At 50.3% G+C, this 18217-nt stretch overlaps 2 protein-coding genes across 3 annotated transcripts in view; one reads left to right on the top strand and one right to left on the bottom strand.

Annotated features, from left to right (window-relative positions):
- Positions 1 to 18217, bottom strand: part of C20H17orf78 (chromosome 20 C17orf78 homolog) — a 172837-nt gene that overhangs the window by 32220 nt on the left and 122400 nt on the right. The gene's annotated exons all lie outside the window — the stretch shown is intronic.
- The window catches only part of LOC129469897 (uncharacterized), a 75505-nt gene that overhangs the window by 21286 nt on the left and 36002 nt on the right, over positions 1 to 18217 (top strand). The window contains 1 exon segment of the mRNA XM_063628665.1: positions 17323 to 17436. Within this exon segment, the coding sequence (XP_063484735.1) occupies positions 17323 to 17436 (114 nt within the window).

Here is an 18217-nt window from a genome sequence, read left to right as displayed (position 1 = left end):
GGCAATATAGAGAGACCCCCATCTCTAAAAAAAAAAAAAAAAAAAAATTAAAAATGAGTCAAGTGTGGTGGCGCACCCCTGTAGTTTCAGCTACTTGGGAAGCTGACGTAGGAGGATCATTTGAGCACAGGAGGTCAAGGCTGCAATGAGCCTCACAGCTACACTACTGCACTCCAGCCTGGGTAACAGAGTGAGAACCTGTCTCAAATAAAATAATGTGAAAGCTATTCTCAACTCTCTGGATTTGCCAACTCCTTCTCTACCCCATGGCTTCTGCTCACCCTGACTTTGGTTCACTTAGCTCTTTTCAAGGCTTCTCTCTTTCTCTACCTCAGTTTCAACTTTTCCTGCTGACTTCTTGAGTCCCTCATGAGGTCCCCAACTGACTTCCATTACCTGTCATCCAGCTAGTTCTTGTTTGGGTTTGTTGATTGAGGCCCCCTCCTGTCAGCCTGTGGAATGCTGAGAGGAGGAGTCACTGCCTTCATCAAATGGTGCCCCAGCCTGCCCCTAGCAAGAGTGGAATATACCCCGCTTCATCAGGGGCAGGGGCTGTGTGGGCACCCAGCGCCAGCTCAAAGGTCAGACCCCAACTAATTACGAAGGATGCTGGTTCCCTGGGCACTGAGTGGAGAGATGAGGCACAGGACATGGGATGCTCAAGCTGGAGGGGCTCTCAGAGCTTCCAAAGCTGAGTCCTCTTCCCCAGGGGAACTTGCCTGAGATCCTCCAGCAATCAGAGGCAGACATGGGACCAGAGCCCAGGTCTTGGACTCTCGGTGTGGAGTTCTCCTGCCCAGTCCACGCTGCCTTCTTGCATTTATACACAGCTGCATTTCCACTGTGCACATCTGCCCTGTTTCCCACAATGCACCAACCTGGGCAGATGAGAAGCATCAGAAGGCATGTCACCTCTGACATTCCCACGCAGAGAGTCTCCCCTGGAGTAGATGGTAATAGATTCTGAAAGCAAGGCAGAACATTCCTGGATATCTAGCCCACATGCTCACTGACAGGGGAAGGGACTGAGACCAGATCACCAGACGGGAGTGACTGGCCCAGGCCATGTCACAGAGAGAAACAGTGTGCTGGGCATCACACTAGGCCTTTTTGTGTTGTTGTCGATGCTGTACTGTCCTCCCAGACACAGCAGCTGCTGGAAAGGCTGTCAGCTGATGGCTCTCAGCCGTTATCTCTCTTTGGGACTTGCCCCAGCTGGGGAGAGCTGTTTCACCCTTCCCAGGGAAGCCAGTGTGCAAAGACTCACACCAGGCTAGTTGAGGTGACTCAGACCTATAATACCAGTGCTTTGGGAGGCCAGGCGGAAAGATCACCTGAGGCCAGGAGTTTGAGATCAGCTTGGGCAACACAGCAAGATCCCGCCTCTACCAAAAATTTAAACAATTATCTGAGCATGATTGTGTGCACCTGTAGTCCCAACTGCTCAGGAGGCTGAGGTGGGAGGATTGCTTGAGCTTAGGGGTTTGAGGTCACAGTGAGCTATGATGGCACCAGTGCACTCCAGCAACAGGGCAGGACTCAGTCTCAAAAAAAAAAAAAAAGACTCACTCCAACTTGCAATAACTGTGAAGGGTGTTCCAGCTCCAGAACTTCTTGGAGGCTGAGGCTTTGTGGTGACTGCAAAATGCCTCCCTCTGCCCCAGTCCTGCTTCTTTTTCTTCCCAAGAGCTCTAACAAACTTCCTGCATGTCGATCCCTGAGTCAGAGTGTATTTCCCAGAGGCACACCCTGTGACACAGCTGTTACATCATTTATCCTCACCACAACTCTGAGAACTAGTAGTACTATCCTCAGTTTACAGGAGCTGAGGCTCAGAGGGGTTTGCTGAATTGCCCAATATCACACAGCACATGAGTGGTGGAGCCAGGATGCAAATCCAAATCCTACTGCCTCCAAATCTCACACCCTTTCCACTCTCTTGGGCCAGTTCTCTTGACCACCCTTGTCCTTTGTTTCAGGGGCAAGTTTGACCCCCAGGACATGGACAAGAACTTGAATGCCATCCAGATGGTGTCAGGGATCCTGCAGGGCCCCTTTGACCTGGGCAACCAGCTGCTGGGACTGAAAGGTGTGATGGAGATGATGGTGGCACTATTTGGCTCAGAGCGCGAGACGGACCAGCTGGTGGCCATGGAGGCCCTCATCCGTGCCTCCACCAAGCTCAGCCGCACCACCTTCATCATCACCAATGGAGTGTCACTGCTCAAACAGATCTACAAGACCACCAAAAATGAGAAGATCAAGATCCGCACACTGGTGGTGAGTGGGCTCGGTACCACCCTCCTACTCAGTACCAGGTGCCATGCCAGGCAGCAGGGACACCAAAATGAATGAGTTGAGGCCGCTGTCCTTGAGGAGACCAGGTTTAAGGGGGCACCAGAGCCAGCCACAGACCCCTGCAGAACAGGGCAATATCCAGGGGGCTTGTGAGGATGTACATTCAGAACGGTGAACTCTGCTGCTTAACCCTGAGGACGTTCGTCTCCCTGCTTATGAACAACGTGAGCACTGATGAGCTTGCATCCAGAATGCATTTTCAGAGCAAATTCTGAAAAGTCACTTTCCTTAATCCATTTTTATAAGGTGTTTTTTTTTCCACTTTCATTTTGCTTTTTTTTTCTTTTTGAGATGGCGTCTCACTCTGTCACCTAGGCTGGAGTGTAGCAGCATAATCTCAGCTCACTGCAACCTCCACCTCCCAGGCTCAGGTGACTCTCCTGCCTCAGCCCCCAGAGTAGCTGGAATTACAGACCTGTGCCACCACACCCAGCTAATTTTTGTATTTTTAGTAGAGACAGGGTTTCGCCATGTTGGCCAGGCTGGTCTTGAACTCCTGACCTCAGGTGATCCACCTCCCAAAGTGCTGGGATTACAGGCGTGAGCCACTGTGCCTGGCCTGAAATTATTATTATTATTATTATTGTTATTTTTTCAGACAGAGTCTCCCTCTCCCTCTGCAGCCCAGGCTGGAGTCCAGTGGCATGTTGTTGGCTCACTGCAACCCCCAGGATCTCGGCTCACTGCAACCTCCGCCTCCTGGGTTCAAACGATTCTCCTGCCTCAGCCTCCCAAGTAGCTGGGATTACAGATGCCTTCCACCATACCCGGCTAATTTTTGTATTTTTAGTAGAGACGGGGTTTTACCATGTTGGCCAGGCTGGTCTCAAACTCCTGGCCTAACTGATCCACCCGCCTCGGCCTCCCAAATTGCTGGAATTACAGGCATGAGCCACTGCACCCAGGATCAATTTTTTAAAAACAAATTTTAGCTTCTGAGAAAAGTGAATTTTCTCTTATGAAACCGCCCCCCTAAGAAAAGTCCAATTTTCTCTGGGTAAAATTTTGCACATTTGAGTCTGTTATCCAGAAGATAGGATTTCTCTGTCAGTTTCTGTGCCATAACAAGGTTCCCCACTGAAGCTTCAGATATGGTTAACTTGGTCTTGCTGGTTTTTCAAAATGGCAGGCACAATACATCTGTGGGGTCAAAATGGTGGGGGAAGGGGGCAGGGCAAGAACTTCAACTTTATGGGCCTCTACCCTAACCCAGAGCATCAGGGAAAGTATCTCAGCAGAGGTGGCACCTGAGCTGAGTTTTACAGTCTGCACAGAGGTGGAACCAAGCAAAGAAAGAGGGGCAAAGTGTTCTGGCCATAGAAACCTATTTGAGCAAGGCTTCATCCCCAAGCCTTGGTGTCTCCGATCCTGCATGTGTCTGCTGTCTCCTCTCCTCCACAGGGACTCTGTAAGCTCGGCTCTGCAGGCGGCACAGACTACGGTCTCAGGCAGTTTGCGGAAGGGTCGACAGAAAAACTGGCCAAACAGTGTCGCAGGTAAGGGGGCTCTGTTTCCCAGGCCCTCCACCTCCTCACGCGCCTTCTGGGCAAGGGTCTCTGGGGTATGCTCCAGTGGAGTGTGAAAGGGACCTCACCCCTGGTTCACCACCCTGAAATCGCTTCACCCTCTTGACCTGAGCCCTGGGCCCCTTTCCGTGTGTGCTCCCTCCTCACTTCCAGGTGGCTGTGCAATACTTCCATCGACACCCGGACCTGGCACTGGGCAGTGGAGGGCCTGGCCTACCTCACGCTGGACGCTGATGTGAAGGACGACTTTGTCCAGGACGTCCCTGCCCTGCAGGCCATGTTTGAGCTGGCCAAGGCAAGTGTGGGGGAGTCTGGCCCGACCACAAACCTCAGGAAAGGTCTGCTGGGTCCGGACCCACAAGGAATGGATCTCAGTCTTCCTCCTGGCTCTACTCCTTACTCCTGTGTAAACATGATTGGTTATTTCCCCCTTTCTGGCCCTCATTTTACCTGATTGTAAAATGGACTCCTGACTCCCAATGCCTTCCAGAGATGGGAAGATGCACAGGAGGGCAGTTTGTTTTCCTGGGGCCCTCAGGAGGTGAGGTCTTGAAGGACCTGAGGCAGCTAAAAAAAAAAAAAAAAAATTGCGGGGCATCGTAGCACGTGCCTGTAATCCCAGCACTTTGGAAGGCTGAGGTGGGTGGATGGCTTGAGCTCAGGGGTTCAGGACCAGCCTAGGCAACATGGTGAAACCCCATCTCTACAAAAAATACAAAAATCAGCTGGGTGTGGTGGCACATACCTGTAATCCCAGCTACTCGGGAGGCTGAGGTGGGAGGATTGCTTGAGCCTTGGGAGATCGAGGCTGCAGTGAGCTAGAATTGCAGCTCTGCACGCCAGCCTGGGTGACAGAGAGAGACCTTGCCTCAAGAAAATAAATAAATAAAAGAGGCTGTGCCCGGCCTTTCTGGGAACCTGCCCTCCCTCCCAGGCCCTCCCAGACTCCTTTCCTCATCTGCTGGGCCAACTCCCTGGCTCTTTTCTACCAGTAAAGGGAGGAAGCATGGGAGAGATTTTCGCCACGGAAAATGTCCAGCTCCTGCTCCATCTCCAGTTGGATGGGAAAGTGTTAGACTGGGCTTGTGGAAGAGGCGCAAAGAGAGGATCTTTGTGGGACAGCTCCTATTCATACTGCCAGAGCTACTGTGGAGGGTGCAGGAGACACTGCTGCCTGCCTTTATGGGCAGAGCCATTCCTCTCTTGCGCTGCTGTCTTTCCTCAGAATGGGCCCTACCAGCTGCACTCCTCCCACACCAACCTGCCGGCCACGTGAGGGAGCATCCTGGAAGCAGAAGTTTGTCCTAAAGTTTCCTTTCCCTCTCCCCGACCCTGTGCCTTCCAGACCAGTGACAAGACCATCCTGTACTCGGTGGCCACCACCCTGGTGAACTGCACCAACAGCTACGATGTCAAGGAGGTCATCCCAGAGCTTGTCCAGCTCGCCAAGTTCTCCAAGTAGCATGTGCCCTAGGAACACCCCAAGGTAGGGTCAGGCGTGACCCGGGAGTGGTCTGGTCTGTGCCACCAGGCCTCCAAAGGCGGCAGAATGGCAAAAGGAGTGGTGTCAGGAGTGGCGCGGTGTGTGTTTGGGTGGTTGGGGGTAAGATACACATACACTGAATATGTTAATGGTAAACTTTCCCACCAGATGGTGCTCATGCTTTTTCTTTGTTTTTATTTTCTATTTTTGAAAAAAATCCAACAATTTGTAGTCTGAGAAAACAAATGGAGCCATGATGGACACTTTGCAATTCGTGTTGTTGATTTTATGGATAAAAGACAGTTTTATTTCATGTCTCCAACAGATAACAATTTGATTTTCTCAGATTTCTGGATTTTGTGACATGGGTGATAAGTAGGAATCATGAGAGGAGAGGCATGGTCAGCATTAGCCCAGAAGTCACAGATCCCCCGGAGCCCTCTCCCACAATTCCTTGCACATGAAGATATGATTTGTGTGTGATTGGCGTATGAATATATGCAAGATATTGCCAGCCAATAAAATCATTTAGATTTTTTTAATGATCAAAGTAATATAATCATGCTGCAAAACGAATTAAAATGTGGAGAAAAGAAAATAACCACTCATCAGCCGGGCGCGGTGGCTCACGCCTGTAATCCCAGCACTTTGGGAGGCCGAGACGGGCGGATCACGAGGTCAGGAGATCGAGACCATCCTGGCTAACACGGTGAAACCCTATCTCTACTAAAAATACAAAAAATTAGCCGGGCGCGGTGGCAGGTGCCTGTAGTCCCAGCTACTCGGGAGGCTGAGGCAGGAGAATGGTGTGAACCCGGGGGGCAGAGCTTGCAGTGAGCCGAGGTCACACCACTGCACTACAGCCTGGGTGACAGAGCGAGACTCCATCTCAAAAAAAAAAAAAAAAAGAAAGAAAATAACCACTCATGATTATGTCATCTCCACATGACTGCTGTTGGCATTTTAATGTTATGTTACCTACCAGAGGCTTTTTTTCTATGTATCTTTTTTCTTTTCATAGTTATAATCAGAATATATTTATCATTTTGTGCCCAATTTTGGAAAAACATGTTTTTCACATTGCCATCTCACTCTCTGAATCATTCTTATTTTATTTATTTATTTTTTGAGACAGAGTCTTGCTCTGTCACCCGGGCTGTAGTGCAGTGGTGAGACCTAGGCTCAATGCAACCTCCGCCTCCTGGGTTCAAGTGATTCTCCCACCTCAACCTCCCGAGTAGCTGGAATTACAGGCATATGCCACCACTCCCAGCTAATTTTTGTATTTTTAGTAGAGACAGGGTTTTACCATGTTGGCTAGGCTGGTCTTGAACTCCTGACCTCAAGTGACCCACCCACCTCGGCCTCCTAAACTGCTGGGAATCCAGGCATGAGCCACCGCACCCGGCCTCTGAATCATTTATGAAAACTGCATGATGTTTCATACAGGCAACGGTGCAGAGCATGTGTTGTGGCTGTGAAGTTCCAGTGTGGCTTCCAGGGCTTGCCTAGGGTTGTCAGCCCCCTCCCCACCACTCCCCACTCTGAGGATTGTCTGTAGGGACTCTTTAACCCTGGGTTGACTTTGGGTTTCCAGCAAACCCAATCTATTGTTATGGCGGCTTCATCCACTGTGTCCTTTCTCTCCTACCTATACCCTCTCTCCACCTCCACTCCCACCCCAGCCTTTTCCAAGAAAAACAATATATGCATCATTTAGTCTTTTGGATTGTCCTTCTTTTATTTCATTCCTCTGTGAATGAGAGAATCTTTGGGACTGTTTTTCTACGGTATCAGCTCCTCAGGCTCTGTCTTGGGATTAGAGAAGGCAAGGAAGAGGAGAGACAGTCACACACAGCAGCAGGGTGTGCTATATACCTCTTGGCAGTTGTTTGGAAGGAGGGAATCTGGAGAAGTTTCTTAGTTTCCTATTGTTTCTAGAACACATTGCCACAAGCACTGTGGCCTAAAACAACACAATTTTTACTTTTTTTATTTTTTTTGAGACTGAGTCTCACTCTGTCGCCCAGGGGGAGTGCAGTGGTGCAATCTTGGCTAACTGCAACCTCCACCTCCTGGGCTCAAGCAATTCTCCTGCTTCAACCTCCTGCGTAGCTGGGATTACAAACATGCTCCACCATGCCCAGCTAATTTTTGTTGTTTTTTTTTTTGGTTTTTTTTTTTTTGAGACGGAGTCTTGCTTTTTCACCCAGGCTGGAGTGCAGTGGTGCAATCTCGGCTCACTGCAAGCTCCGCCTCCCGGGTTCACGCCATTCTCCTGCCTCAGCCTCTCCGAGTAGCTGGGACTACAGGCACCCACCACCATGCCCGGCTAATTTTTTTGTATTTTTAGTAGAGACGGGGTTTCACCATGGTCTCGATCTCCTGACCTCGTGATCCGTCCACCTCGGCCTCCCAAAGTGCTGGGATTACAAGCGTGAGCCACGGCGCCCGGCCTAATTTTTGTATTTTTAGTAGAGACGGGGTTTCGCCATGTTGCCCAGGCTGGTCTCGAACTCCTGGCCTCAAGTGATCCACCCACCTCAGCCTCCCAAAGTGCTGGGATTACAGACGTGAGCCACCATGCCTGGCCCAGTTTTAAAAATTTTATAGTTCTGGAGGTCAAGAGTCCTAAAATGAATTTCACTCGGCTCAAGTCAAGGTGTTAGCAGGGCTGGTTTCTTTGGGAGGCTCTAAGGGAGAATCATTTTGTTGCCTTTTTCAGCTTCTAGATGCCACCTACATGCTTTGGCTGGTGACCTTGAACCACTCCGACCTCATTTCCATTCCATTGTTACATCTCCTAGTACTAACTGATCTTCCTGCCTCCCTCTTATAAAGATCCTGGTGATTATGGCCGGGTGCAGTGGCTCACGCTTGTAATCCCAGCACTTTGGGAGGCCGAGGCGGGCGAATCACGAGGTCAGGAGATCGAGACCACGGTGAAACCCTGTCTCTACTAAAAAAAAAAAAAAATACAAAAAATTAGCCGGGCGTGGTGGCGGGCGCCTGTAGTCCCAGCTACTCGGAGAGGCTGAGGCAGGAGAATGGCGTGAACCCGGGAGGCAGAGCTTGCAGTGAGCCGAGATTGTGCCACTGCACTCCAGCCTGGGCGACAGAGCGAGACTCCGTCTCAAAAAAAACAAAAGATCCTGGTGATTATATTGGGCCCACACAGACATCTAGGCTTACTCCCCATCTCAAAATCCTTAACTTAATCGTGTCTGCAAAATTCCTTTTGCCATGTAAGGTCCCACATACACAGGTTCCAGAGATTAGGTCGTGGACATCTTTTTTTTTTTTTTGAGATGGAGTCTCACTCGTTGCCCAGGCTGGAGTGCAGTGGCGTGATCTTGGCTCACTGCAAGCTCCGCCCCTGTGTTCATGCCATTCTCCTGCCTCAGCCTCCTGAGTAGCTTGTGGCGCCCGCCACCACGCCTGGCTCATTTTTTGTATTTTTAGTAGAGACCGGGTTTCACCTTGTTAGCCAGGATGGTCTTGATCTCCTGACCTCGTGATCTGCCCGCCTCAGCCTCCCAAAGTGCTGGGATTACAGGCGTGAGCCGCCGCACCTGGCCAGGCCATGGACATCTTTGGAGGCCATTATTCAACCGACCCCAAGAATTCAGAAATGCACCATCTTTGGTTCCAATACAGATTGGCCTGGCACCTAGGACCCTCCCACATTGCCATCTTTTCATCTCCCCAGGACAAGAAGGACTTTATAGACATGCGGGTGAAGCGGCTTCTGAAGGCGGGTGTCATCACTGCCCTGGCTTGCATGGTGAAAGCAGATAGTGCCATCCTCGCTGACCAGACCAAGGAGCTGCTGGCCAGGTGGGGCTGCAGTGGGCCAAAGCTTGGAACTAGGGCTGGGGGCTGAGGGGCCTGGAGTGCAGCACACTGGGCAGGGAGATAAAAATGGCGGGGGCCTAAATGAGGAGATAAACTGTTGGGAAACCCTGGAGAAAGTTCTGAGGGGATCAGCTTTGAAAGTGACATGGGACTGGGGTGGTGGCTCATGCCTGTAATCCCAGGGCTTTGGGAGGCCGAGGTGGGAGGATTGCTTGAGCCCAGGAATTCAAGACTAGCTTGGGAAACATATTGAGACCCCATCTGCACAAAAAAATTTTTAAGTTAGCCTGGTGTGGTGGTGTGCACCTGTACTCCCAGCTACTTGGGAGGTTGAGGCAGGAGGATCACTTGAGCCCAGGAATTCAAGGCTGCAGTGAATGATGGTGGTGCCACTGCACTCCAGCCTGGGTAACAGAGCAAGATCCTGTCTCTATACAAAAAAGAAATAAAGAAAGAGAGAAAGAGAGAGAGAGAAAGGAAGGGATGGAGGAAGGAAAAAAGGAAGGAGGGAAGGGAAAAGAAGAAGGAAGAAAGGAGAAAGAAAGAGAAAGAGGAAGAAAGGAGGGAAGGAAGGAAGGAGAGAGAGAGGAAAGAAAGAGAAAAGGAAGAAAGAGAAAGAAAGAAAGAAAGAAAGAAAGAAAGAAAGAAAGAAAGAAAGAAAGAAAGAAAGAAAAGAAAAAGAAAGAAAGGAAGGAAAGGAAGGAGAAGGAAAGAAAGAGGGAAAGACGGAAAGGAAGGAAGAGAAGTGGCATGTTGGGCAGGTCATCACAGATGGAAGTTTGCATCAGGAGAAACGAGGCCACTGTTCCTTCTTGTTACCTTGTTCCCAGAGATTAAAGGCACAGTCTGTGTGCAGCCTGGCCAGGGAGGCAGGCAAGATCACAGCTACAGTCCGATGCAATGGTTGCCATTATGTGGGAAGCACAAAGGGCTGGTTGGAGCACAAGCAGTGTCCCCCAACCAACCGGACTGGAGGGGAGGTGGGTGGGCAGTTGGTAAGGCCTCCTAGGGGATGTGACAACTCAAGCTCTGAAGGAAGGAAAGGAGCCACTTAAATGCAGGAGAGGGAAGGTTCCAGGCAGAGGGAATAGCATCTGCAAAGACACTGAGGATGGAGAAAGAATGAGTGAATTTGGGGTTCTCCTGCAATATATCTGGGGCAGGGAATGCATAGGAAGGGCTGGTGCTGGGTGAGACAAAAGAGGGGGCCAGAGCCAGATCACAGAGGACCTGGGGCACATCCATGTTGAAAAGCTTCTCCTGGGTGGTTGTGTCCCTAAATAGTGATAGTGAGGAGTGCTCTTTGCAACCTCACTTGGCCTCACTTCCTTCCCAGCCAATTATTTCCACGATGTCATCTTCCCAAGGTGGTTAATTCTGGGGCACAGGCACACAAGTGGCACTTTCCATGGTCTCCCTTTTCATCCCAGGGTTTCACTGGCTCTGACTGGCTGGCCTGCTGCTGCCGCTGCTGCTGCTGCCTGGGAAGGTGTGCTGGTGCATTAACTGTTCTCCTTTCTTCTCCGTCCCACAGAGTATTCCTGGCACTGTGTGACAACCCAAAGGACCGAGGCACCATTGTGGCTCAAGTTGGTGGCAAGGTAACTGGGCAGGACATGGTTCTTGCCATCCCAGAAGGTGCCTTTGTGCATGCTCTTTGCCTAGCCCAAGAATAATGTACCCTCTGCCCCAACTCGACCTCCTGGAATACGGCCACCAGTTATCTGCGCTGTCTGTGCTCATAGCCCCAAGCCAATTTCTGCTTGACTTTATGCTATGATGGTATGTACTTTGGAATCCCATCTATCCTCCTTGCTATTGGAAGGAAGCACCGTGCAAAGACAGAGACCCTGGACTTTGATGTAGAAGACTTGTAGTTGAGTTCTTGCTCTTCCCATTTTTGACTGCATAACCTCAGGCAAAATACTTAATCTCCCAGCCACAGCTTCCTCATCTGTAAAATAGGGGAAAAATCACACTTTCACTTTACAAACTGTCACAAGAATTAGAGGAAATATAGAAAGTACTGATTCATGGTAGGTGCTCAATAGATGTCTGATGTTAAGATTGGGTTTGGCTGACCCATCGTCTGGGAGGTGAGGAGCGCCTCTGCCCGGCCACCCCGTCTGGGAAGTGAGGAGCGCCTCTGCCCGGCCACCCCGTCTGGGAAGTGAGGAGCGCCTCTGCCCGGCCGTCCCGTCTGGGAAGTGAGGAGCGCCTCTGCCCGGCCACCCATCATCTGGGAGGTGAGGAGCGCCTCTGCCTGGCCCCCCCGTCCGGGAGGAAGTGAGGAGCGCCTCTGCCCGGCCGCCCCGTCCGGGAAGAAGTGAGGAGCGCCTCTGCCCGGCCGCCCCATCCGGGAAGAAGTGAGGAGCGCCTCTGCCCGGCCGCCCCGTCCGGGAAGAAGTGAGGAGCGCCTCTGCCCGGCCGCCCCGTCCGGGAAGAAGTGAGGAGCGCCTCTGCTTGGGCGCCCCGTCCGGGAAGAAATGAGGAGCGCCTCTGCCCGGCCGCCCCGTCTGGGAAGTGAGGAGCGCCTCTGCCCGGCCGCCCCCTCCGGGAAGAAACGAGGAGCGCCTCTGCCCGGGCGCCCCGTCCGGGAAGAAGTGAGGAGCGCCTCTGCCCGGCCTCCCATCGTCTGGGAGGTGAGGAGCGCCTCTGCCCGGCCACCCCGTCCGGGAGGAAGTGAGGAGCGCCTCTGCCCGGCCGCCCCGTCTGGGAAGAAGTGAGGAGCGCCTCTGCCCGGCTGCCCCGTCTGGGAAGAAGTGAGGAGCGCCTCTGCCCGGGCGCCCCGTCCGGGAAGAAGTGAGGAGCGCCTCTGCCCGGCCACCCATCGTCTGGGAAGTGAGGAGCTCCTCTGCCCGGCCACCCATCGTCTGGGAGGTGAGGAGCGCCTCTGCCCGGCCACCCCGTCCGGGAGGAAGTGAGGAGCGCCTCTGCCCAGCCGCCTCGTCTGGGAGGTGAGGAGCGCCTCTGCCCGGCCACCCATCGTCTGGGAGGTGAGGAGCGCCTCTGCCCGGCCACCCATCGTCTGGGAGGTGAGGAGTGCCTCTGCCCGGCCACCCATCGTCTGGGAGGTGAAGAGCGCCTCTGCCCGGCCACCCATCGTCTGGGAGGTGAGGAGCGCCTCTGCCCGGCCGCCCCATCTGGGAAGTGAGGAGTGCCTCTGCCCGGCCACCCATCGTCTGGGAGGTGAGGAGCGCCTCTGCCCGGCCACCCATCGTCTGGGAGGTGAGGAGCGCCTCTGCCCGGCCGCCCCATCTGGGAAGTGAGGAGTGCCTCTGCCCGGCCACCCATCGTCTGGGAGGTGAGGAGCGCCTCTGCCCGGCCACCCATCGTCTGGGAAGTGAGGAGCGCCTCTGCCCGGCCACCTATCGTCTGGGAAGTGAGGAGCGCCTCTGCCCGGCCACCTATCGTCTGGGAAGAAGTGAGGAGCGTCTCTGCCTGGCCGCCCCGTCTGGGAAGTGAGGAGCTCCTCTGCCCGGCCGCCCCGTGTCTGGGTAGAAGTGAGGAGCTCCTCTGCCTGGCCGCTCCGTCTGGGAGGTCTACCACGGAGGCCAGAAGCAATGTGGGGGCTGGACGTGGTGGCTCACGCCTGTGGTCCCGGCACTCTGGGGGGTGAGGCGGGTTGATCACTTCGGGCTAGGAGTTCGAGACCAGTCTGGCCAACTTGGCGAAACATGAAGAATACAACAGACAAACCAACCAACCAACTCAGTGACAACAAAACAGGTCTACCCTGGAGTCATACTCTAATTTTTTCTATTTTCCTCCCTTTCTGATCCTTTATCCCACTTTCTTTTTCTTCCTCTTCCTTCTCCCTCTTCTTTGTCAAATAGAGGATTGAGTTATTATCACTGATCCATATAAAGTCCCTCTCTCATTTATTTTAACTCCCACCCCCCATTTCTATTCCCCGACTTCCCATGTGCAACCTTCCTAATATGTTTGATACGCATCTTTTTGTTTGTATGTATTTTTAGAAAATGTTTATTGTTTTTGTATGCAAAAAAATTAATAAAAAAAAAGTAAAAAAAAAAAAAAAAGATTGGGTTTGGCTGAAACTCCGTCTCTATTAAAAATACAAAAATAAGCTGGGCGTGGCGGCGTGCACCTGTAATCTCAGCTACTCAGGAACCCGAGGCAGGAGACTTGCTTGAACCCAGGAGGAGGAGGTTGCAATGAGCCGAGATCATGCCATTACAGTCCAGCCTGGGCAGCAAGAGTGAAACTCTGTCTCAAAAAAACAAAACAAAACAAACTAAAAGTTTGAATTTGGCTTAGGCAGAAAGTAAAAAATTTGTTGATTGAATTATTTATTTTTCCAAAAGCTGAAGGAATATTTAGGTGGGTGGGAGGAAGTGGGGTAAAGACCTGAATGTGCACTGGGAACCAAGAGGAGTGAATATGTGATTAAGAATTTAATCGTTTTCCATGATGTGCAAGGGCTGATTATATGGCAGAGTTTTCCTGGCCCTCCCATGGGACAGACAGACAGCACCTGGAGCAGGAGGATAGAAGGGAAGCCTCTGGATGTCTGTGACTAAGCAGTGACCTTGCCCTTTCTTGCAGGCCCTGATTCCCCTGGCTTTGGAGGGCACAGTTGTGGGCAAGGTGAAGGCAGCCCACGCTCTAGCAAAGATCGCTGCTGTCTCCAATCCGGACATTGCTTTCCCTGGGGAGCAGGTAGGTGCTTGGGTAGATGGGATAGGGCAATGGGAGGGGTCTCCTCTGCTCCTAGAGGCCTTTCCCCTTGTCATTCTACCTCCAGCCTGGGACAGGGGCATGGTGCTGTCACAGGGAGGGTGATGCATTGGAGGCACCTGGATTCCAGGCCTGGTTCTGCCTCTGACAGACAGGATTGCCCTCTCCAAAATTCAGTTATCCTATCTATAGAGTGAAGAAAATAATCCTGCCTGTCAGGATCACTGTGAGAATTAAATCAGACAATGTATGAGAAAGTGCTTTGGAAACTGGGCACCTATAAATGGGAGGCACTCAGGAAACAAAGTCCTCACCTGACCAAACACTTGACCCCTCCCCAACAGGTGTATGAGGTGGTGCAGCCCTTTGTAAGACTCTTGGACACACAGAGTGATGGGCTTCAGAACTATGAGGCTCTCCTAGGCCTCACCAACCTGTCTGGGCGGAGTGACAAACTCCGGTGAGTGTGGTGAGTGTGGCAGGGGTGGAGAGAGGTGGCTCAAAAAGTGTTTGTTTGAAATTTCACATAATATGCTGAGAATGCTCTTCTCTGAAGACAACATCAAAGGCCAGGGGTGGGATTTGAGTTAGCACTTAGTAAACCACACAGTGACTATACCAAAGCCAAAAGATGCTATAAGGCCCTTCTTTTTCTTTTCTTTTTTTTCTTTCCTTTTCTTTTAGTTTCCTTTCTCTTTTCTCTTCTCTTCTCTTTTCTTTCTTTTCTTTTCTTTTTTTCTTTCTTTTCCCTTTTCTTTTCTTTTCTTTTTGAGACGGAGTCTTGCTCTGTCGCCCAGGCTGGAGTGCAGTGGCACTATCTCAGCTCACTGCACCCTCTGCCTCCAGGGCTCAAGCTATTTTCCTGCCTCAGACTCTCGAGTACCTGGGACTACAGGAGTGTGCCACCATACCCAGCTAATTTTTGTATTTTTAGTAGAGACAGGGTTTCCCCATGTTGGCCAAGCTGGTCTCAAACTCGTGACCTCAGGTGATCTGCCTGCCATGGTCTCCCAAATTGCTGGGATTACAGGTGTGAGCCACCACACCCAGCCAGCACTTCTTTGTAAAGTAGTAATGATCACCATTCTAACTGGCATGAGATGGTATCTCATTGTGGTTTTGATTTGCATTTCTCTGATAACCAGTGATGATGAGCATTTTTTCATGTGTCGGCTGCATAAATGTCTTCTTTTGAGAAGTGTCTGTTCATATCCTTTGCCACTTTTTGATGCGGTTGTTTTTTTCTTGTAAATTTGTTTAAGTTCTTTGTAGATTCTGGATATTAGCCCTTTTTCAGATGGATAGATTGCAAAAATTTTCTCTCATTCTGTAGGTTGCCTGTTCACTCTGATGGTAGTTTCTTTTGCTGTGCAGAAGCTCTTTAGTTTCATTAGATCCCATTTGTCAATTTTGGCTTTTGTTGCCATTGCTTTCGGTGTTTTAATCATGAAGTCTTTGCCCATGCCTATGTCCTGAATGGTATTGCCTAGGTTTTCTTCTAAGGTTTTGATGGTTTTAGGTCTAACATTTAAGTCTTTAATCCATCTTGAGTTAACTTTTGTATAAGGTGTAAGGAGGGGATCCAGTTTCAGCTTTCTACATATGGCTAGCTAGTTTTCCCAGCACTATTTATTAAATAGGGAATCCTTTTTTCATTTCTTGTTTTTGTGAGGTTTGTCAAAGATCAGACGGTTGTAGATGTGTGGTGTTATTTCTGAGGGCTCTGTTCTGTTCCATTGGTCTATATCTCTGTTTTGGTACCAGTACCATGCTGTTTTGGTTACTGTAGCCTTGTAGTATACTTTGAAGTCAGGTAGTGTGATATCTGACCCTGGTGATGCCTCCAGCTTTGTTCTTTTTGCTTAGGATTGTCTTGGCTATGCCTGCTGTTTCTTGGTTCCATATGAACTTTAAAGTAGTTTTTTCCAATTCTGTGAAGAAAGTCATTGGTAGCTTAATGGGGATGGTGTTGAATCCATAAACTATCTTGGGCAGTATGGCCATTTTCACGATATTGATTCTTCCTATCCATGAGCATGGAATGTTCTTCCATTTGTTTGTGTCCTCTTTTATTTTGTCGAGCAGTGGTTTGTAGTTCTCCTTGAAGAGGTCCTTCACATCCCTCGTAAGTTGGATTCCTAGGTATTTTATTCTCTTGGTAGCAATCGTGAATGGGAGTTCACTAATGATTTGGCTCTCAAGGATCTAGAACTAGAAATACCATTTGACCTAGCAATCCCATTACTGGGTATATACCCAAAGGACTGTAAATCATGCTACTATAAAGACACATGCACACGTATGTTTATTGCGGCACTATTCACAATAGCAAAGACTTGGAACCAACCCAAATATCCATCAATGATAGACTGGATTAAGAAAATGTGACACATATACACCATGGAATACTATGCAGCCATAAAAAAGGATGAGTTCATGTCCTTTGCAGGGACATAGATGAAGCTGGAAACCATCATTCTGAGCAAACTGTCACAAGGACAGAAAACCAAACACTGCATGTTCTCACTCATAGGTGGGAGTTGAACAATGAGAACACATGGACACGGGGGGGAACATCACACACCGGGGCATGTCAGGGGTGGGGAGCTGGGGGAAGGATAACATTAGGAGAAATACCCTAATGTAAATGAGGAGTTGATGGGTGCAGCAAGCCAACATGGCACGCACATGTATACCTATGTAACAAACCTGCACGTTGTGCATATGTACCCTAGAACTTAAAGTGTTAAAAAAAAAAAAAAGATATCCAGGTGGATAGTGGGATAAAATGTATTCCTCTGTGGAAGCAGGAATATGTCAGCATGTACTGGGTTGGGCTTCTTTTGTTTGCCAGTAGCAGAAAACTTAACTATAATAGGCCTAGGCATAAAGGAAATTTATTGGCTCATGTAGGTAAAAAGTCTGGGGTAACAAGATTCAGGTGTGGCTTGATGCAGGGCTTACAAAGCTGCCTTAGGTTCCTGTTCTCTCTGTCTCTCCTATCCTTTCTGTATTGCTTTAATTCTCAATGGGCTTTTCTGCTCTCTCATGGTTATAAGGGCAGCTCTGGCCTTCACATCTTCTTGGATCTACATCCAGGATGAGAGAGAGAGAGAGAGAGAGAGAATTTCTTTACTGCAATAATACAGAGGCTCTCCAGTTGGGTGATATCCAGAACCCACTGCTGTGGCCAGGATGCCATGCTATGCCATTTAGTTTAGGCCCATGGTGCCGCTCCTAGAGCTGGGGGCAGTTTGATGCCACATAAACCATGCTGGCTGAGGATGTGGGAAGGAGAGCACCAGAATGGAAGAATGGTCCCTGGGTGGCCAGAAAACCCCCATGGTCACTGCAGAAGACTCAAGGGTCTTTCTTCCTCCACCCTCCTACCCCAGGCAGAAGATCTTTAAGGAGAGGGCCTTGCCAGACATCGAGAACTACATGTTTGAGACTCATGATCAACTGCGGCAGGCGGCCACCGAGTGCATGTGCAACATGGTTCTCCACAAGGAGGTGAGGCAGGGCTGAGGATGGAGACCCAGGGCTTAATCAAGGCACGAGAGGCAGGCCAGGGTCAGGGCCTGGGGTGAGATCAGGAGCTGTTATGATGGCATGAAGGTAGCATTTTGGACGGAAAATCCAGGAATCCCTAAATCTTTCCTAGATTACAGCCCCCCTCCCTGTAGGGGCCCTGAGAGAAAGATATGCATAAAGGAAAAAATACAAAGCTGGGGCTTTGAATCCAAACCCTGGGCTAGATGAGGTGGAAGACACCATTTCCCTAAGTTACTTAGGCTTACATAACCTTAAAACAAAGCAGGATATGAGACCAGGGCCTCTCTGAGGTCAAGGAAGGCTAGACCACTTGCATTTATTGAAGCTCCACATGTATAAAAAAAAAATGAAGAAACGCCAAATACAGTTATCAACCATTTTAGGATGTCTTAAATGTCAGCATTTAATGAACTACCACTGTTCCCATAGAAATTGTAATGCAATATAACTGTACTCATCACAGAATAATTATAGGGTTTATAAAAATAAAATGAATTCGGCTGGGCACGGTGGCTCACGCTTGTAATCCCAGCACTTTGGGAGGCCGAGGCGGGCGGATCACGAGGTCAGGAGATCGAGACCACGGTGAAACCCCGTCTCTACTAAAAATACAAAAAAACTAGCCGGGCGTGGTGGCGGGCGCCTGTAGTCCCAGCGACTCGGAGAGGCTGAGGCAGGAGAATGGCGTGAACCCGGGAGGCGGAGCTTGCAGTGAGCCGAGATTGTGCCACTGCACTCC

Source organism: Symphalangus syndactylus, chromosome 20 (assembly GCF_028878055.3).
Source record: "Symphalangus syndactylus isolate Jambi chromosome 20, NHGRI_mSymSyn1-v2.1_pri, whole genome shotgun sequence".
Taxonomy (NCBI): domain Eukaryota; kingdom Metazoa; phylum Chordata; class Mammalia; order Primates; family Hylobatidae; genus Symphalangus; species Symphalangus syndactylus.
The sequence above is the reverse complement of the archived record's forward strand: the minus strand, read 5'-3'. Positions and strand labels throughout refer to the sequence as shown.